This window comes from Chelon labrosus (genome assembly GCF_963514085.1).
Source record: "Chelon labrosus genome assembly, chromosome: 1".
In the NCBI taxonomy this organism is placed as follows: Eukaryota; Metazoa; Chordata; class Actinopteri; order Mugiliformes; family Mugilidae; genus Chelon; species Chelon labrosus.
Window position 1 is genome coordinate 12,925,451 of NC_140337.1, and position 21,840 is coordinate 12,947,290.

The 21,840-nt window shown below is 41.6% G+C and overlaps 3 protein-coding genes across 4 annotated transcripts in view; 2 read left to right on the forward strand and 1 right to left on the reverse strand.

Moving 5' to 3' along the window:
• LOC311493734 (zeta-sarcoglycan-like) overlaps positions 1–4,982 on the reverse strand; it is a gene marked incomplete at its 5' end in the record, with an annotated part of 37,613 nt that extends 32,631 nt beyond the window's left edge. The window contains one exon of the mRNA XM_084552509.1: positions 4,944–4,982. Within this exon, the coding sequence (XP_084408635.1) occupies positions 4,944–4,982 (39 nt within the window). The remainder of the gene's footprint in view (positions 1–4,943) is intronic.
• A 2,750-nt stretch (positions 4,983–7,732) lies between these two features.
• On the forward strand, positions 7,733–9,745 carry dctn6 (dynactin subunit 6; the record flags this gene model as incomplete). Its single annotated transcript, XM_084541550.1, has 7 exons — positions 7,733–7,767; positions 8,010–8,074; positions 8,187–8,292; positions 8,382–8,470; positions 8,816–8,863; positions 9,064–9,206; positions 9,319–9,745. The coding sequence occupies 7 exons, from the start codon at positions 7,733–7,735 to the stop codon at positions 9,415–9,417; spliced, it is 585 nt and encodes a 194-aa protein (XP_084397676.1). The 3' UTR covers positions 9,418–9,745.
• An 8,790-nt stretch (positions 9,746–18,535) lies between these two features.
• The window catches only part of rbpms (RNA binding protein, mRNA processing factor), a 34,286-nt gene continuing 30,981 nt past the window's right edge, over positions 18,536–21,840 (forward strand). For both annotated transcript variants that reach the window (XM_084562873.1, XM_084562874.1), the window contains exon 1: positions 18,536–18,921. In XM_084562873.1, coding sequence (XP_084418999.1) covers positions 18,859–18,921 — 63 coding nt within the window. In that variant the 5' untranslated portion in view covers positions 18,536–18,858. The remainder of the gene's footprint in view (positions 18,922–21,840) is intronic.

Sequence of the window (21,840 nt, forward strand, 5' to 3'; positions counted from 1 at the left end):
AAACACTATTCATTCGTTAATCAAATTTTAGACCAGCACCGACCATTTGGTAGCATGTGTTATCCTCACCTGCTTGTTCATTTAGAGCAGGGGTGTCAAACTCATTTTAGTTCAGGGGCAACCCAGTTTGATGTCAAGGGGGCCAGACCAATGACACAATAGCGTATTTACCTATAAATAACGACAACTCCAAATGTTTCCCTTTGTTTTAGTGCAAAGAAGAACATTATGAAAATGTTTGCATTTAATGACTGGACACTTCTTAAGAAAAAGAAATGCAATTTCTGTTTAGTTCTAGGTCTCAGCGTTGCGTTATGTCCACAACTTTTACTAAATCTGTGTGAGCCCTAGGAATAGCAATTACTTTTATTGAAAAAATTGCAGTTAATGTCTTCAGTGTAATTTTCGCAATTCCCAAATTCATCCCGCGGGCCAGATTAGACCCTCTGGCGGGCCAGTTTTTGCCCCCGGGCCGTATGTTTGACACGTATGATTTAGAGGCTTCAAGTGTCAAACAGCTAGTCAACGTGTCTTTATAGCTAATTGCTTATCAAATACCTCAAGTTGACTTAAATCGAAGAAGAGTAGCCTATAGACTGTAATGTTTCAGTATCATTATATTTTCACCGTAATTAAGAGGATAAGGCAAATGCAGATATATTAAGACTGAATAAATATTTGGTCCACTAAAATCATACAATAGTCACAAGACTACTATTGACTGTAATGTAGGTTGGTTCTTAAATAAAGAACTATGAACATAGAATAATAATAACGTTGCTGGTCTGACAGTGGCCGGTAGGACATGTCACACACTAAAAAGGGACTGAGAGTTTTAGTCTACTCTCGGTGAGAAAAGGAAAAAAAATAAAAAATCAAAAAGGTCTCATCTCATGCCAGGCAGAAAGAAATGTCAGCTGGAGTGCTGAATGAAGCCAAGAGTTGGTGAGTCATTTATCACCCTGTATCTTGTATCTGGAATACCGGCTGTCAAATGCAAATGCTCCATTATCATCTTCAACAAAAAAATAAAAAATATAAAATGGAGGTATTCAGTAGCATCAGGAGGAGTCAAACACCATAAGCTTGTCAGGAAGTTCTGAATCTGTGAAGCAGATTTGTTGCTTTTCATCTAAAACGTCCCTACATCCTGTTACATGCTGCGCAGCTCAAAACTTTTTAAGATGAATGGCGCAGCTTCAAAGCAAAGGGCAAATCTGCCTATAAGTAAAATATACTCATGTGTTTTAATAAGTCGTGATTAACACTTATTGACTTAAAGGGGAACTCCGGCGCAAAATGAACCTGGGGTTAATAACACATGTGTACCGAGTTCGACCGTTCTCTGGTATTTGTTTTCATGTATTTGTTTTGTTAGTCAAATGTGACCAGTTTTCTTGCAAACCGCTATTTAGCGTATAACGCTAGCCTTCGGGGCACACCGACACATAAAAAGAAATCGCTATTTCTATACCACTAACAAGGCTCACAATATCACCACACTTACACGGTAGCATAACTAGGGTCTCTACATGTAAACCGAAGCATTGAGAACTTTGCAAGTATACAGGCAGTTTATTAAAAAAGGAATACAGTACCGTTCGCGTCCGGCTCGCATATCCAAGCGGGCGCCATCTTGGGGAAACTGAACACTCTTCGTTCAGTGCTCTCAGTGCTTTCTTCCGGCAACAGACAGTTCAGTTTCCCCAAGATGGTGCCCGCCTGGATATGCGAGCCGGACGCGAACGGTACTGTATTCCTTTTTTAATAAACTGCCTGTATACTTGCAAAGTTCTCAATGCTTCGGTTTACATGTAGAGACCCTAGTTATGCTACCGTGTAAGTGTGGTGATATTGTGAGCCTTGTTAGTGGTATAGAAATAGCGATTTCTTTTTATGTGTCGGTGTGCCCCGAAGGCTAGCGTTATACGCTAAATAGCGGTTTGCAAGAAAACTGGTCACATTTGACTAACAAAACAAATACATGAAAACAAATACCAGAGAACGGTCGAACTCGGTACACATGTGTTATTAACCCCAGGTTCATTTTGCGCCGGAGTTCCCCTTTAATGTTGACAAGAGCCATGTAAATGTGTATTAGAAGTGTCGGACCATATGCTAATATGCTAATTTGTACATTTTTGCTTATACTATTTTTATTTTATTTTACTAAATTTTATTTTACTTATTTTTATTTCTATTTTATTTAATCTTTTTTTTTATCTGAGGTTCTTAAGAGTGTTTTTTACGTACAACTAAGCTACTGTGACCAAGCAATTTCCCTTGTGGATGAATAAAGTTTATCTAAGTCGGACTAAATATTTTAAAGTATCACTTTGTAGAGGGGAGGTTTTCCTCTTCACTCATAATTGCTGGACTGTAAAATGTCCTCTTATCCTGAAAGTCTTGAGTGTTCGCAATCTGGATCCTAGAAGTTGTTAAAACTGATCTATCTGTGTAAACGTATCAAAAAATATGTTCAACAGCGCTCAAGAAGACAAATGATCGACTGATTATCACAAACAGATGGGTCTGAAATCTACTCAGATGGTTTTACCATCTACACCATCTTGTTACATGCCGTTTCTATTCATAGAAACTAAACACCTACGCACTAACTTGCTATTCTAAGGTGCAATAAGCCGTAACAACTGCTATCTCTGTGGATCATGCACTGGAAAGATCCTGGTGGATTTGTTGCACTACCATATTTATCTTTGTCTATGATGCTTCATCAATCCTGTTTAAGTTTGTGCTGAGTTCTGACTCTGTCACTTTGCTTCAAGGGGGGAGGATGGGGATCCTCAGAGCTTTGACTGCAGTCCCTACATCTGGATCCAGCCAAGGCCAGCAATTACCCAGCAGTCCCTTTCTACTGCCAGCGTGCCCTATCTTCGCCAATTAGCGTAGGGGGTGATATTCTACATGCTGCTTTGATCAAACTGTGATGTGCTGCAGAGGCAGCAAAATACAGCTGAGGAGCCCCTAATGAAAGAAAATGAGACGTTATTAATGCTTGATAAAGTTAATCAGCAAATCGGCGAGCACTCTCTCACTCAGCGGCGCCACTGGAGTCCCACAAGGCTGCCTCAGCTGGAGGTAAGAAAACATTTGAGATGCACTAATGACTGCAAAGCCCGTGCTCATCCATCCTGCATATGAACGCCGCGCGATCGCTGAGGCAGCAGAGAGGAAAATAGATGGACACAATCACACTCCGAGTCTGACATACAGTACTAAAGCACCTATTTATTTAGGGTCCGTGGGCTTTTTCTCTTCTGACAGAAAGTCCAATCAAAGAGACGAAGAACACACGCAACTGTATACGGGGAAGCCAATTATGCCGCTCAATGTGCAACTCAGCGCATTGACGTTACCATTTCACATTTTGTTGATGTGACAATCAGGCTAGCGGGTGAGGGTGCCGCTGTCAATAGCCATTCCACTTACACGTGAAATCCAATTTTTGTGGCTCCTTCATCTCTGGCGGAGCTACAATAGCGGCGGGCTTTGTCAATGGCTTCATCTTCGGCAGTCAGGTTGCCCTTTCCGGGTGGATGGACGGGCTGTGCGCTTCCTTCTACTCAAAGCAACAAGGTACTGTAAGCAGGGGAAAGGCGGGGATCAAAGATCTCCAATAAGTCGGGGCCGCAAGAAAAGGTCGCAGCTGTTCAATCAGAGCACGCGGCCAACAAGACTGAACATCACAAGCTGTTTGAAGAAGGTTTTCAGAGAGAATCTTTTTTTTTTTCGCTGCTGCACGCAGCTCTGCTTTTGATGACACTTTCATGAAGAAATATTTGTCTGCACAAAAGTGCACAACAAACCTCGCTGGCATTTTTTATTTTTTTTTTGCACCTCTGACCTTTGCATCTTTTATTAAAGTCAAGGGCTGCTCTGAAGTCCCGAACGCTCGCAGCTTCCGCCGGGCTCCGTGCGCGGCGGTGACGATCACGGCTCTGGCAAGAGGGAAGAGGACGACAAACTGCTGATGTAAACAGACAGACACTTCTCCTCGGTAAACTAGCTTTCCTTGCTAATCCCCAGCAAATCCTTGGAGAGCCAACGGGGCCATTTTGGACAGCACCCCACAGGCGTAATTTGCATTCATCAGTCGAGTGCACAGAGGAAGTGCCAGGCTGAACAAACAAAAAAATAATGTCACAAAGCCCCCCCCTCTACAAAGCCTCTGTTTTAATTAGATAAGACTCAATCACCTTCCCGGAATTAAACAAATGAAAACTTGAAGTGAGAAGTGCCGGGGTCGGCTCGGAGCCAGTGTGAGCCGGTGTGATTTCTTGACCACTAAGCTGCGTGTAGTGGGCCAACACATGAACTTGAGTACAAACACTAGCCCTGCTGTGTGGCTTTTCCAACACTTTTTTATTTTATTTTTTTTGGTCCTTTTTATTCTTTGCGCTGCAGCACAGCACAGAAGAGGAGATGCACATACTGTACCCAGAGGTTACCGCTCCTCTCCAAGACAGGAATGATAATGAGAAAGCATGCAGGCAGAATATTCATAGGCTGTCACATTACTGTGATTCTTGAAAAGGAGAATGCATACAATATGAGGGGCAGCGTGTAAGAGGGATATGTGAGGGACTCCAGACAGCTCTTCGTGAAGTGTTGGTCAGTTCTTATTAATCTCATTCCTGCCTGGAGAGAGAAGCAGGCAGTTTCCATTCATCTTTAATTAGATGGGTTTTTCAAATGGGAAGCCGAAGGGGGTTGCACCTGTTGCAGACGGGACTCATGAGTTAGTTAGGAGTGCTGGATAAAACGAAATAGCTGCATGAATGCATTGACAAATATTTACACATGTTCTCCTATCAAGCAGCTGGTTTCGATATTAAACTATTAGCAATTCCACCTGTCAGTTTCAATTAAATGTACATAAAACAGACTTTTAAAAAAAAAAAAATAATAATAATTTAGCTTACCTTGAGGGTCTCTATGTCCAGAGTAGCAGACTGCTCCATGTTACAGTCTCATGTCTCTCAGTTACATATTTCCACAAAGTTGACACAAGCTAATAAAAGCACGAGCTTCAGCTCTGCAGCGCTTGCTAGCTGTACTTCTCCACTCTCAATCACAAGAAGAAGAAGAAGAAGAAGAAGAAAGCTGATATCCACTCTTTTAGGAAAGTTAATATTATTATTTTTTTTTTTACCTAACTAGCTAACAGTACTTATTTTTATATTTAAGCTGTAATATTTACAGCAGGTAGAGCTCAAACGGGCGGAGGTCTAGTTAAGGTCCGTGGGATCAGAGGCTCCGTCCGCCGCTCACTTTCCCACCGTTGGCTCTCCTTCAAAACTCAACCGCCGTCACAGCAGACACAACGGCTGGAGGCATTTCCGGTGTTGAATTTCAAAATAAGAGTGAGAACTTCAGAAAACATTTATTATATACACTTTTATTTTTAAAGGCTGCACGAGACACAAATGTATTTCCACATTATTATTATTATTATTATTATTATTATTATTATTATTATTATTATTATTATTATTATTGTTGTTGTTGTTGTTGTTGTTGTTGTTATTGTGATAATAGACAGATAGATAGATAGATAGATAGATAGATAGATAGATAGTTTCTTTATTAATCCCAAACTGGGAAATTTCTCTGTTGCAGCAGCAATGTACAGGCATTCAACCATACATAAATATAACAAAAGCTAAAATCAACAATAAAAATAAAATAAGTATACACAATATTAACAAGATTATAAGATAAGTGAATAAGTGAATATTAAAGGTGAATATTAAAAAGAAATGTTAAATTAGATTGCAATGAGGTGTACTGGATATAGGTATAAGATTAAAAATTTACAGCCATTTACCCAAAACAAACATGTGCAAATGTGCAAGAAAAAAACAAAAGTCCAGAGTGTCATCTGTCACACACAGTTGAGGAGTTGTACAGACTGATGGCTTGGGGCAGGAAAGATTTCCTGTAGCGTTCTTTGAGACAACGAAGTTGTCTGAGCCTTCTGGAGAAGGTGCTCCGTTGTCTGTCTGTTGTGTGGTGGAGAGGGTGGTCAGGGTTATCCATGATTGGTAACAGTTTGTTCAGAGTCCTCCTCTCCACCACTGATTCAAAAGTGCAATATAATGATAATAATAATGATAATAGCAGTAGTATTACTTATATTAGTAGTATTATTCATATTACTTATTATATAATTTGTTTTAGAAGAATATTTCTTTGTCCGTCTTCACTATTCATTTATTTATTTAAAACCTCGAGTAAACAAGCAATCCCTTTTTCAGTGGTGCCGATAAAATCATAGCCATGAATGACTGTTGCATTTTTACTAAGTTTATCAAAGCATACCAAGCAATAAAATATATCATTATCGGTACCAGTCCTGCTTAAACAATACAATAGATCTAAAGTACAAAATTAGACTTCCAGCTATTAACTGGCCCATCATGTTATTACAGTATGATTTTGTTGTGGTGGACGTTTCATCTGATTTGTGCTGGGTAGCTAAATCTAAAACATGAAAGGATTCCTATTAGTGAATGTAAAATCCTAATTACTTTCTACTAGATGTGAGATAAAAACATGCAACATTTCCTCTCAGCCCACCACTAAATATCCTGTGTATAAACAATGCAAACTAATCATGTGTCAAAATTCAAGAATATGACAAATTGTCTTTATACCAGACAGGTGCAACCAAATTATTAGAAGCCCAGAACAGATGACACCTTAAAAAACATATTTAATTTGAGATGTTTTTCCCTCAACTGCAAACTAGACTTATTATTGTGAAAAGGCGAGGCTATCCAATTTCCGGTTAGTTCGCAGTGAACTGTGTCTCACTTAACAGAAGTCATATCCCCACTTTAAAGGCAGGAATTTGTGTTATTCAAAACGAGCTTCGTGCTTGGAAAACTGACGAACACATCATGCAGCAAACGAAATGTACTTCTCTTACATAACATCAGTACCAAACAGCAGTATCAAACGCCTATGCAGAAATAAATAATAATAATAATAATAAACAGACATTGTATCTGCAGCTGTGAGGATCCTCGTGTCGTAAATTAGCATGCAACTCGATGGGGAATCCTCACAATTGTGGAGTTTTCTTCCAATCAGTGACAACAGCATCATACATTTAACCGGCTAACTCTGCAGACGTGTGGGTTCCCATTCGCTGGTAATTGATGCACCCTGCAGGAGGCACAGCGACAATGCAGTAAGACCGAGACGTACAGTGTAATTAGCGTGATCGTTCATTTGTGAAAACACCAAGTCAGCGGATTCCGAGAAGTCATTAAACTGGTCTTAAAAACTTGCATACTCGCAAACAAATATATACAGTTATGTTACGGTTAAGCTTTGGTTTTGCTCGGTTTGACTCCCCGGTTCCATCTGAAGCTACAGCAATTGCTTAAATGAATCAATGTTTAGTTTTCTATTTATTCATCTTTTTATATGTTTTATTTAATTAGCTTAACGTTGGGACGTCATAAAAATAAATGTACTAATTAAATATCTTAAAAAAAAACAGAATAATACGTCTAAAATAACTATGTAAATCTTTGTTTATGAATATTAATAACAACATAATTATGTTACAGCAGTCGCTGCAGTGTCTTTAAATAGCCAGTAGGGGGCAGCAAAGTTCCAGCCAGACAAACACAATCGAGCTCGAGCGCCGACTCTAAAGGCATAATAGTCAATTGTCGATCAGTTAATTCGCTCAGCAAGGATGTCAGACGCGAAGCAAATAATGGCGCAGAAAAGGTAGCTATCATATTTATCTAACTAATCGTTAAGCATTTATATAATAGGCTTATTTTTTTAACAGTAATTGCTGCAAGTAATTAAAATGTCGTTTTTATTTTCTAATGAACACATGACTGATGGCGGCGCCTGTATTTACAGTGTTGATAGATATCGAGATGTTGTAATTTCTTATTAACAGCTTATCCTTGCTTTCGTGTTGCTTTAATATGAATTATTCACCGTGATCTGTAACGTTGCAGCGCCAAAATAGCAGCAGGAGCTGTTGTTTGTGTTGAAAGCGAAATAAGAGGCGATGTGACCATTGGTGAGTCGTTAATATTTAAAATCACAAACACACAAACGTCATTGATCGGTTTTATTCTTCTAATTTGTGAGAAAAAAAAAATAAAAATAAAATAAATCTTCTGTTTGCACAGGTGCTAGGACAGTTGTCCACCCCAAAGCACGGATCATAGCAGATGCAGGTCCTATAATTATAGGAGAGGGTAATCTAATAGAGGAGCAGGCGCTTATTATTAATAGGTAGGTGTCCTGTGTGTTCAGTACCATTCATTTCCCTTTGTGATCAGTTCAGCGTCATTGTCATCTTGTCTTGTCTGTGTTGTCTGCAGTTATCCAGAGAACATAATGCCAGACTCGGAGGGAGTTGAGCCAAAGACCATGATAATTGGGACTAACAATGTGTTTGAAGTGGGATGTGGTATCCTTTGCAATTCCAACAACAATAGCAGATTTTAGCTCATTTCAGATGTATCACATATACCCTAGCAATATATTAAATTGTCTGTAGAACAAAACAATACCAGAGACGGCAATTTAGAGTTTGCCCAGCAGAGGGCACTAGCACGTTTGTTAGTACTGCTCAATGATCTTGGTTACAGATTTTTTAATTAAATAAGCCTCACCAAAACATTTAATATTGTGTATTTCTTGGGATGTCAGCCAGTATATAATATATATGGATCTGTCTATGGTTTGTGGTAGCTTTTAATTGTTTGTTAATCTGCTATTTCATTGGTTGAAATCCTTAATAATTCTACCACAGTGTCTCAAGCTTTGAAAATTGGAGACAACAATGTGATTGAGTCCAAGGGTAAGTACTGAATTCATGTTAGAGGTGAGGAACATGAGTAAATATCACCGTTTACATTACAGTAGATTTTTTGGGAAAGTGCATTGATCAAACATTAAACAGATGTCAACAGTGGCAAATAAACACAGTATAAAATCTTGTGTTATAGCCAGATGTTGCTCTCCATGATGAAGACGTGTTTTTCTAATCTTAAATCCCAGCTGATCTCGGGAGAAACGTGATCCTGACAAGTGGCTGCATCGTCGGCGCGTGCTGCCAGGTCAACACGTGCGAGGTCGTGCCAGAGAACACGGTCGTGTACGGTTCCAACTGCATCAGGCGCGTGCAGAGCGAAAAGCCACAGGTCAGTACCTCCTCGCTGGCGCTCGCGTGTGTCCGTGAGGTTTGTTGGCTCGTGTGCAAACTGTTTAACCAGGGATGGATTTGTTTTTTTTGTTTTTTGATCAATCCTGTAGCCTCAAACTCTGCAACTCGACTTCCTGATGAAGATTCTGCCCAACTACCACCACCTGAAGAAGACGGTGAAAGGCAACAGCACACCTGTGAGGAACTAACATAGATCTGGATACAGAAGAATTAAAAACCTTTGCAGTCCACAGCACCTCAAGGTCTCACATTTCCCTCAACATACACTTGTCTTACACTACAATGAATACCTCTCCCACTAAAAATGACTACTTTTGCTCTTTTTTTTTTTTTGCTTTTGCATCACTACTAAGAAATATTTTGCACCTTCAACAGTTAATGCTGCCAAATTATTTTAAAGTTTTGCAATCATCTATATTTATAAATGTTCCAATAAAAAATATATAAAAGATTCCATTCAAGTTTGTTCATGTTATAATCTGTGGCCAGCAGGAGGAGCTATTGAGCAACTCTGTATGGTTCACTCTACTGACTTTCTTTCATCAGATGATAAAAAAAATCATATAATTAGAGTGCTATTTATTAATAATACAACTAAAAATAACTATGTCATGTTTTGGTGTTAAAAATACTCATAAATAAAACAGTTCTGTGCAAAAAATACTCCCACTAAAGTTTATTTATCACTTCAAAAGTGTTAGTGATTAATATCTGCGATAGCTATGGGCGCGGCCATCCCCCTCTTGGATTCAGTGGGTTGCCAGTCCTGTGCCCTCCCTTCAGGGTTTGGCAAATTGGTGCTGTGGGTACAGTGGGAATTCCAAATAGAGCACGGTTCATTGTAATTGGCATGGGTGCGGTTTCAACTTGCATTTCTTCCTCAGGATGGGTCTGGATACTGTCTGGGTATCCCCTCCTCATATCTTAAGCCCCCTGGGTGGTGCTCCGATCTGGACTGCAGGCTCACGGATTTGGATGAGTGTGTGCGTTTGTGTGTGTGGTGGTAGTGGTGGTGGTGGTGGTGGGGGGGGGGTCATTAGAGCACAACTGCCTGAAACACCTGACATGAAAAGTTCAGATGTCACCGTTTACAGTTGCTTCCTTTAAGCTCTTGTAGCTGTTAAACAAACCCAAGGCTGCCGCAGCTCCTGCTCTTCAGAGTTTAAAGGCTTTGTGTCGCGCTCAGTGGGCAGGGCGCCGCGCGGCACGGCAGCTCCCCGTAGGAGGCCCGCAGCTGGTGTCGCGCACTGCCAATACTCATTTGAACATGTCACGGTGGAGTCCCACGAGGAGTCCACATCAACCAGGGGCTAATTATTTCAGCAGCGGAGTGCAGCCGGGGCCACGTCTAGGCTCCTTTCCGTTCTCACTTCTTCAGTTTTGTTTTGTTTTTTTCCCACCACCATCATTTTTATTTTGGGGTGTTGCCAAAGCGTCAGTTTACTTTAATGTGACAAGGAAGACAGATGCTGCGCACAGTTGCACGGATGTGCAGAGTGACAAGGACCTCATGGGGGGCTAGTGTGGCCTCTTAATCTGCGGAGGGTTTTTTAAACAGGCGAAATGACTATGATGATAGCAACTCATGGCAGGAATTTGAGAGGAAGTTCAAATGCTGTTCTATATTTGGAAGCAGTTATTTATACCTCTCCCTTACTGTACTGAAACTAAATTATCAGGCTCCCACTCGTTTGTTAAAAAAGCCTTTTGTGCATCACAGTGGTATTTGCTTTTCTTTTCATATGATTACCTTAAGTCAATATCAGGACTTAGCTACAATATGCAGCATTCTCTGAAGAGTCAACAATATCCTTTCATAAACAAAGACAGAGGCATGAGATCTTTGTTTGGAATGCAGAACTGGATACAGACGAGTTTGCCTTTTACAGAAAAAGAATAAATGATACTCTTCAGTGTGCACATACAGCTGAAGTCTTGGTGTGGTCCTCTGCAGTCAGTCATGTTCAAACAGGCCACCAGTTGCTTTGGAAGGATAAAGGCTTTCTGACAGCTGACCTTTGCATCCAGGTCCACTCCACCTTTGAAAACTGAAATGTGACCTATAGGCCGCAGTGATTTCCACTGCAATCCCACAGAAATAATTAATTTCATCACGACGGGGACCCTGAACCACCGGATGTCGTGCCTTTTCAGCCATGTTAGCAGCATGGCTCTGTGGATGTCAGCCGCTTGGTCCACCATTTTGGTCCACAGTGAAATATTTCAGTAACAGTGAGATGGATTGCCATGAAAATGGGTACGGACATCTGTGATGTCCCTGACGTTTAGTCCAGCACCACCACAAGGTTCACATTTAAGGTTTTGTCATGCAAGTATTCTTTTAGTTACTTTTATGACCTATTTTCATCTTGCACCATCACTGAGTAAAAATTTCTCTTCATCCAGTATTTTATTGTATGATGACAAACACTTTGCACTTCATAGTTGGTGCTAATTAGCAGATGTTAGTATGCTAATATGCTAAAGTAACACAGACTACAAACATGTTAGCATGTTGATGCCATTTACACCATTTTATTTATCACGTGTAAAATAATGAAGTAAACTTGTTTATGGCAGCTGGGATAGGTTATGACAACAGACATACTCAGTTGCCCTTCACTGTTGGTAATAATTAGCAAACGGTATGCTAATATCCGAAACCAGCACAAACTGCCTGGGCCCAGCTGAAGTCTTGGTGTGGTCCGTTGTCGTCACAGACACGTTAGCATGATGGCAGCACGGTGGCACAGTGGTGGAGCTGCCACAGTGTTGTTGGCCAATTGTATAATGACAAAGCGCTTCACCTTTACCTCATGATGATGTTGGCATTTACATGCTATTTGCATAATTTTACTTTATATTAATATCTGGCAGTGAAAATACTTACAGTTTAATAACTTTAATACAGACTTCAAGTAAACCATCTGGAAGCTGAGCTAGTTTACGTCTCAGTTGCACTTTATGGTTGGTGCTAATTAGCAAACGTTAACATGCTAATATGATAAACTAGCACAAACAGCCGTTGGCCATACAGTCTATGGCACAAGCATCTAAACATTGTCGTTGCTAGCAAGATGATGTTAGCGTTTACATGCTATTTGCATTATTTTTCTTTAAATGAATAGCTGGTACTGAAATTATAACTTTAATCTTCTCACTTTATAACAGACAAAATTACAGACTATATAAAGTAGTTAAATTAAGTAAACCATCTATATGTATGGAAGCCGAGCTAGTTTATGTCTCGGCTGCACTTTATGGTTGGTGCTAATTAGCAGTGTAGGTATGCTAACATGCTGAATTGGCACAAACTGGTGTCGCAAACATTTTAGCGTGTGGATATATTTACATGCTGTTCACACCATGGTGGTGGTAATATCTGGTTGTAATGTTATGAGTTTAATTACTTTGTACCAGAATAAAAATGAGAGTAGATTTATTTTGCCTGTAACTAAAGGTCAGTACACAGAGTAAGTACGTAGCAGTTCAGCAGCTCAAAGCAAACTGCAGAAAGCAAATGAACTGTTTATTTACATGCACATTGTTCAGTAAAGATTAAAGGCAGTGGGAAAGACAAAGACTTCGGGTTTTAGTTTAACCTTTATTGGCTTCAGTGCACAACAAAAGAGTATGTATAACTTTACGTACTTCCCTTTGACCTGCTTCAAGTCATTTTAGGACCACTCAACAGCAGTCAAAGGGAACATTACAGAGCATTACGTAGACCTGTGTCAACATTTGGGGACTTGAGCCAGAGAGACATACTTAACACGCCCTCTGCGCTATGCTCAGCCCTTCCTCTACTCACTGAACCATAAACGCCACAGACTTGTGGTCACCAGCAGGTCTGTCCATGTAGGAAAGAGACAGAAAGGTGGTTGGACGAATTGGGTTTTTATTGTTCCTAGTCCAGAATCGACTCAACAAAAGCAAAATGATAAAATCTTTCAAAACCTCTCCCTCATCAGTTCGGAGTTTCTAGCCTTCTTAACTTTAAATGACCTTAGACTGTGGGTAGACATGTGACGCTCTTGAGGGATTGTTTCTCTGAAGCTTGTATTTTGCACTGCAGGTGTTTGACATGTGATTGACAGAAAGCAGAGCGTAACTTTGTGTGCGCACTTGTGTCATACCAATAAAACAAGTTAGTAACTTAAGGCTTTGATGCGCCAGTCTTCCCAGCGTAACGGCTCCACATGAACAGCCTAAATGTTTCCTCTAAAATGGCTGTAGTGGCCATTAAAGCAAATGGCGACATGGCTGTACAGACAACTTAAAATGACCAAAAGGATAAACAACTTGTGCATTTATTTTCATGCTGCACCGAGTAAACAGAGCTTTGGGTGTAAAAGAAGCCACCGAAAAAGACTGAGCAAACTGAAACAAAGCACCAGAGCTCTCGCGGCTAATTAGAACAGGTCAGTCTGACCACAAATTACTCATTAGTGATTTTAGAGGAAGATCAAAGGGCACTAAGCATAAGGGAGGAATACTGTGTATCAGTAAGTCAAAGGAATGGAATGGCCTGGCTCCAAGCCCGCTGAGAGCCACTTACCCCACATCACTCAAAAGGGTGAAGTTATGTTGCTCTGCCAAACACCGAGCTGCTGTCAAGTTTGTGGACCGGCTTCCTTGTTTTTACAGAGGACCTCTGGATGGATTACAACATTGTTCTCCCTCTCTTTATTACTTTTGTTGGAAAAGCAGTCATTAGGAGTTTGCTTTGCTTCTGAGTCATAGGAATGCACAAAGAAAAAGAAAAAAAAAAGCAGAGTGTTAAAGAGGAAGAGATCATCTGATGCATACTGAGCTGATTGTAAGAACCACAGGAGTCCTTCCTCGGGGATCCACCGCTGCTCAATACATCGACGATGTGTCATGATAGATTCTTGTTTTGGTCTTCATGTCAAGCTGGCCTTTTAGCTATGAGTCAGTGATCCACAAGATGGTGTCGGATAATCTGATTCACGTCTCAATTTTCAGTCCTGCCGTTGTTGGTGAACTGCCTGTTGGCAAGATACGCGCTTCTTAAAGCATTTTAGGAAATAAATAACGTTAGGATAAATATGGAGCAGGTTAGGTTAGTTTAGAAATTAAGGCCGGAAACAGGGGAAACAGCCAGCTGGTGTCTGTGGAAAGGAAACAAAATCCATGTTAAGTGTAAAAACAAGGTGTCACGAGAGGTATGTGTGGACTATGGCTTGACTGCAATCAGGATACTTCATAGCAGCATAGCAGTGCTACTATGACAAGGAGATTTTCAAAAGGCTTTTACACTTTAAGGATTTAAGGCTGGTTTATGCTTCCACAAAGGAATATACACAGAGCCTATGCCATAGTCCATCCACCATTGTAAGCATTTAGACTTGTGTGCTGGTTTGTCGGCATTGCTCTGTAATTACTACGCTAAAGAGCTAATCAGTGAGTTTATATGTGTCCTTCACACAATGTCGACTGGAACTGAGCGGCTCATCACTCACTTGACCACTAGATCACAGCTCCCCTCTGGCCAAAATATCAGAAAATAGTAATATATTGAGGGGCGAAACAATACTGAATCCACAGTAGCAGATATTTGTTTGCATGTATAATTTAACATCAATAAAATTTTCCTGCAAGACTAATTTGAAAGTGTTTTGTACCTTTACTGAAGTCTTCCCATCCCAGATGCTGGAAACCATCTACGTGGTCATATTATATTACACTAAAATGCAATATAACCTGCAAATAAGTGAGCTTTATAGGTCTGATTATTTCAGCTTCGGCCACAGCCAGGCTAGCTAATCTTTATGCTAAACCAACCTGCTGACTGTAGCTTCACATTCAGCATGCAGATGTGAGAGTGGTGTAGATCTTTAATGCATGGTTGGCTTTCTGTTTCTGTTAACTCTAAGACAGCAACGCTTCTCCAAGCAGCATAGCTGACATTGTTGGTTAAAATAGCGGTCCCTCAGATAACACGGAGATATCTTCATGTAAGGCTGGACCATGTCAAAGCTTGCTGACATGTTACCCAGGACACCGTGACCAGACCGTCTCCTAGCTGCTCCTCTTCCTCCATCACCCCCTCTGTGTGTGTGTTTGTGTGTGTGTGGGGGGGGGGCACCCTCCACCCTCCCACTCCAAGCATCAGACCACACAGCTCAGCACTGAGACCTGTCAAACACAGCTGGGACATCTCCCCCTTCTCTCCCCCCCAACTCCACCACTCCCCCTTCCTACCTCCCCTCCCCCTTCTTGCTCCCCAGACTCCAGCAGGAAGCTTTGATACAGGGGTGTTGAGCAGCAAGGGGAACATTTCCATTTTTATCTGCTTCGAAGACTCAGAGCCCTCCTCCCTCTCTCATCATCCCGAAACTGGTTCTCATCAGCATAAAAGACTCTGCAACGTCCCTTCCTCACCGTGCATGCTTCGGATGCGGTGTAATTGATATAGACATGATCAGGGAGAGGAAAGGGCCACAATCCGTGAAGACCGATCCGTGACGACTTTGCTTTTTTGTCTGCTGTTTGGTTTTTGCTTTTGAGGTGCAAGTTCAGCAGAAACGACCGGCTCTGTTGTCTGCACCGGCTGTCACGCAAGGCGAGCGACTGTCCTGTGCAATAAGTGTCATCCAACATATAGTCAAAGTCTCCACTGCCGAGCTACTGTCAGCTCTTGAACTTTTCAACGCGGAACTCAAAGTGAGGCGGTTGCTCAAAATAAATGTTTTGAAACGGGGGGGCGTTCAAGGCTGCCTCGTCACCTGATCGCTGCTTTTAAGGCCGATTTGCACCTGCGCTGTAGACCGTAACAGTCGTGCCAGCGAAGTTTTTAGCGTTTTCTCGCCTCCACTGTTGTTGACACATTGCTTCCACAGCCCCAGGGTCTGGTCGTTTCCTCATACAAGGGTCATAAATCAAACAGTCTTGGGTAAGCTCACAGTGGATAAGTGCAACTTATCATATCCCGGTCTTGAGCAATTTACAGGTGGTGTCTCCAGTACGTCTTGACATATGCAACCTGCACTGTTCAGTGTAAATCAAGATGGAAACAAGCTGTCCCTGTGACGTCTCAGAAGAACTATTCCCCCTTAAAACCACAAAATGCTGCCTTTGGAATGATAAACTAAGAGCCACATGAAATGTATTAAACAGTCAGGTTGATGATTGTCTGTGTCTCCTGCTTGGTGTCCTCTTTACAGATGATGACTTGTGCTGAGTGCTGCATTTCAAGGGGTTGAGGCAAGGGGAAAAAGAGTAAATACTCCTGAGTGTGCATGCCTAATGAGTGACAAGCCATCTTGTGATTCCATGTTTATGACGGAAACTTATGGTATGTAATGCAGCTTAGTTAAAGGTTAAACAGTCAGACAGGCGGTAAGTATGTAAAAAAATGAGCATGTTTCTTCTCAAAATGCACTCTAACCTCTAACCTACCCTTGGGTGTGATTTTGAGTGTGAAGAGTTGTCTGTAGGTGTCGGGCCTGTGATTGACTGGAACCTCTCGTCGAGTGTCAGCTGCAATAAGTGGGTATGAGTGTGGAGAATCATGCAGCAACAAAGGACCAAAGTAAAATATAAGATCATTAATGACACTCAGGTCTGGTCATTTTAATTTTCACAGAAGGTTTGGGGACCCGAGGGCAGGTCAGGTCAGGGCAGGTCAACAACTTCGGAAACAAATACATATGGACTCTTCAATGGGCTGATTCCAGTACTTTAAATTAATGTCAAAGTGAAGGTGGTTGTTTGATGCATATGTGGTAGATACGCTCATGAAATCAATGTAGACCCAGTGTGTTTGAAGGAATAGTTTGTGGTTTCCACTTTATGCCAGGTTTTATGCTAAGGCAGGCTAACTAGCTGCTAGCTTCAACTTCATATTAGACACTGTTGGACTAAACCGTTCTGGGGGTTGAACTAAATTCGCAATACCATCAACAAGAGTGCTGAAGTGAAGTAATACCTTCTAACATTTAGTTTTGTGCAACAGACAATAAACATAACAACCCTAGACATTACCGCTGCCTTCAAAATGGGTGTTCACAAGTTGTTCTCTTTATAATTTTTAAATGACTCTAAGGAAAATTGCCTTTCTTTTTTGTTATGGCTTTAAGTTACCCCGTTGTTAGCTTGTTAAACTGTTAGCTTAGGCAACAGTTGACTTGCAACAGGGTTCTCATTACTTACAGCTGATGTTACTACTACAGTTCCATTTGAAGGTAGCAAATGAAAAAGCTCCCGTGGTCTGAAAATACCCATAAACTTTATTTTACGGTAGACATTTTGACTCGTCATGAGTCGTAAAACTACTGATTACTACTTATTACACAAAGCAATCGGCGTATATGACCCATGTTGTAACCAAGAACTCATAGAACTCCATTTGAAGGTATGAAAAAGTTCCTGTGGTCTGAACAGACTTTATTTTACGGCGGACATTTTGACCCGTCGTGGTAGTAAAACTACAGGTGAGGCAAAGTTCTTTGGCTCAGTTCCATGAACTGTCCAAGTAAGCCATGAAAGCGAGACGCACCGCCTGAAAAGAGCCTGAAAGTGGCTCAACTGAGTGGATTTCAGTCGTCGCTAATGTTACCGTGCGGTGCCCTGGAACCCGTGAGTTCTCGTTACGTTCATGGTTACGACGTGGGAAGTCGTGGGTCCACAAAATTCTTGACCTTTGGTAATATCTACATTTTCCTCCGACATGTCTGATACACTGACTTACCATTGACTTCCGCCAATTCTCAGAAAATGCCATCAAATGCGTCACGAGTCGTGAACTTGTAAAATTTTCAGTCACGAGGTTTGTGAATACCACCAGAGGGGGCAGTATGGAGTTCACTCGTGAGCACAGTAGTTCGCGAACATACTTCTAGCCAGACTTCTGAACTTTGGCTCTTACTCTTAATTAGCTAAACGCAACAAAAAAGATTTAAATAATAAAAAAAAAATAGGCGTCTCTTTGCACATTGTGTAGATTATATTAAAGCTGTAATTAATAAGGCAGTTGCTAAGAATAAGAATATAAGCCACCACATGGGAAAAATATTGCAGGAATGTTGCAGGGACTAAAATAACATTCAGCTGGTCCATAAGGTGAGTGGTACTGATTTTCCACTGTGGCTCTCTTGCAGCACTTGATAAATCGAGATAAAGCCGAGCAGACGGTGCATGCATGCATCCCACCCTCTACCCCACCCTAAACCCCTCCCTCCTTCATCCTCCTCCCTCCTCCTCCTCCTCCCTCACGCACGCGGAGATGGGGAGAGAAGTTTGCCTGCGGCGCGGTCCACTGAACATTTACTGTATTTCATTTGGGGAACAGCAACAAGAGCCGGCGGAGAAGCTTTTCCAGGGAATGCCGAGGAATATCTGACGACATCTGCAACGCCGCCGACAACCTTCCTGTTCTCCGTTAAGAGAAAAACAAAAACACAGACCGAACCCTCCCTCCCTCCCACTCCATCATTGATGTCGGTAAAGTAGTGGGAAGCTCGGGTCAGTAGGACAGCGGCCGCACGCGGACTGTTCGTCTGCTTTTAATTTGTGGGACCCGGGGAAGAAGAGGAGCGAGGACGGAGACGAAGAGGAAGAACGGGAAGAGCAGTCCAAGTGAAAGTGAGAAAAGAGTCTGCCTCAGAATGAATAGCAACAAAATCGAGAAGGAAAACGAGCAGAGTGAATTCACCAACCACGAAGAGGAGGTATGTATACCTGCTTGCGTTTGGTTTCTAACACTTGACCCCGAAGCGACATCCTAATAAACCGATTCCTTGCTAACGTCGTCATGCCAACGGCGACTTTTTTAGCCTTTTTTCTTTTTTTAGTTTCGTTTTATGTCATAAAAGTTTCAAGTAGTGCGCGCACACCATTATGGTTCACACGCGAAGCTTGTGGCGCGGCGTTTTACTTTTTTTGTTAAATCTATTTTTGACGCTCGCACTTTCGCCAAAACATTAGGTACACTTGTGAAAACTAAAAACGTCCCAAATATAACCAGTCGTGCACTAAATCCCTCCTCATACATTTATGTTATAATGTTCAGTTTGTTTTCAAACTGCGTAAGAGAGGTGGTAAGTCAACTCTGTGGTCATTTTGGAGGATGTAGTTTCATGGAGCTGTTAAACTTGATTAAATTAAATAAAGTGTTGCTGTTATTTAAGCCTAGCTGACTAAAACGGGGTTGCCAGAATAACAGAAACACGTATAATTTTAAACCAATGCAGGATACAGTAACCTTCACAAGGCTATGCTTTCGTGCAGGACTGTTATATTAGAGTGCATTTGTTTTCCCTATTGTACCCAATGAAATGGCAAGAGGCTGTATATGCCTCTGTATAAGGCATTTCCTTCTCCTTAAACACTTCCCTGAAAGTATGAACAAAGCAGGAGCACTGATGAGTCACTAACAAGCAGTTCAATGAATAACTTTGAAGCTATGTGTCTGTGTTAAGGCATCGCTGGTTATGGCTCACTGTAAAATAAAAGCGAGACTCCGCATAGCACTGTAGTAAAGGGAATACTGAGCCAGGGCGAATTAGTTTTCACCGAAGCTGAGGGAGCAATTGAAGTTCAAACTACTGCTGCTGCAACATGTAGGCAATAACTCTTTTGTAACACAGACCCGCGTGCAGTACTGCAGTACGAAGGCTGCGGGTTAATTACATCTAAACATGCCTTAGCCCATTAATGTTGAAAATGTATTCCCTCTCAGTCAAGCTGGGTAGTAGTGGCCCCAGTTTCTCCGTCTTCAAGTCTGTAAACATTGCACAATCTCGCTCAACAATATTTTTTTTTCCGTAAATGTGTTTCTCCTTTGAGTTAATTTCTCTGGCGCTGATGCATCTCTCTATTCGAGGCGACAGGCGTGTTATTCCAGAGCTGCACACGCATCCGCAGCCGAGTGATGTAGAGAAAGGTATATCAGATTATATCAGTTATTTCTCTTGGAGCGATTTGATCAAGGCTCGGTGTAGCGTTCGTCACTTTTGTAACTGAATAGTCAAACATACCCGGCCTGATGTGATACCATATTTGGTCCACTGTTGAGGTTACTATGGACGCAGGGAGTTACTGCAGCACCACGGAGGTGAGGCACAGAAGTGATTCACTTCAGAAGCTTCACTCACGTCTTATGACCATGTTCTCACAGTGCGAAGAGAAGTAGTGTTTCAGAGCCTGTGTGATCAATACGTTATTGTCGTGATCGAATGATTGATTCAAAGGAAGTTTAACCTCTATAAGGAGAAGTTCTCAGAGCGAAAAAGCCAATATGTTGAATAAAAAGTCATGCAAAACTCAGAAAACTATTTAATTTGTGCATTAATCGATAAACAACCAGTGTGTTTTCAAAAAGTTCTTATAATCTTAACCCAAAAGTATTTAATTTCCACTTTTCGGCTGATGCTCTACTCATCATGGCATCTTCAATAGTAGTCAATGGTCTAGGCTAAATAACAGAAACACTGGTTTTAAATTCAGTCCACTACTACTACATCCTCCAAAATGATTATCCAGTTAAATGACCACCCATCTAATGGTGTTTCACATAAACTGAACAGTAAAACGGTAATGGAGTGAGATTTACTGCAGGACTTTTATATTCGTTATATTAATTCATTTTCACTCGCGTACCTAATGAACAGGCAAGTTAGCGTACACACGATGATGCTATGTTGGTTTCTCATTGTCAGACAAGTCCACGATGAAAACAATCCTTAGCTGCAGCCGTATTTTCGGCCGTAACATGTTTGATATTCTATGATGTCCGCGAGCTGAGGGACTAGATGAGATTGTGTCTGTGTAAAAGGCAGACATGGAGGCAACGGAGAGTAATGGCCAGATGAATCTAATGGTTGTGGAAATCTTTGGAAGCCGTCCAGACTGGCAGGGACTTAAATGTACTCGGGTGAATTAATCCAAGGTTAGACAGAACCACTTTATCTTCTGCGTAATGGTGTGTGTTGTAGTGCGGGGCGGGGCGGGGGGGGGCGGGGACGGGGGGAGCAGCAAGATTTTTGGGGGAGCCTGTGTCGCGTGCACGTTCACACTTTTGCAGGCAGGTGTGAACGCTCCCAACTTCTTGTGCATGACTTCCACTTTTCCCTGGTGACTGATAGAGTTTAAAGCTGTTTGAGTACAGGACAGTATAAATTTAAGCGTTTTACCGTTTAAGTCTTTCTTTTTGACACATTCCCAAAGTTCATCAAACTGTAAAAAATAAGCTTTATGCTCAACAGCACCAAAGCAACCATAAACTATGACCTTATGAGAGCCAAAGTTTAACAGCCTCACTGGTATGACTCTCACATGCTGAACAACCGTGCCCCCCCTCCACCCCCCCTCCCTAGCACAGCATAGTAAGCAACTCAATGGATCACTGATTCGCACCAGTAAAGCACCGTAGCGAGCTTGGCTTCTCATGCCTGCTTCATTGCTCAACCTCACACGCCATCGTCAGTGTACACTAAACGCTTAATGTTTATCTTCCGTGCACCGGCGCTCACCAAACATGGTCCTGCTGCAGACAAGGTATGCTAGGTTTCAGCCCCTGCAGCGTCTAATCTCGGGAGCCGCTTTGATAAGCTTTATTATCAGGTGTTCTGGATGCTTTCACATGTCGT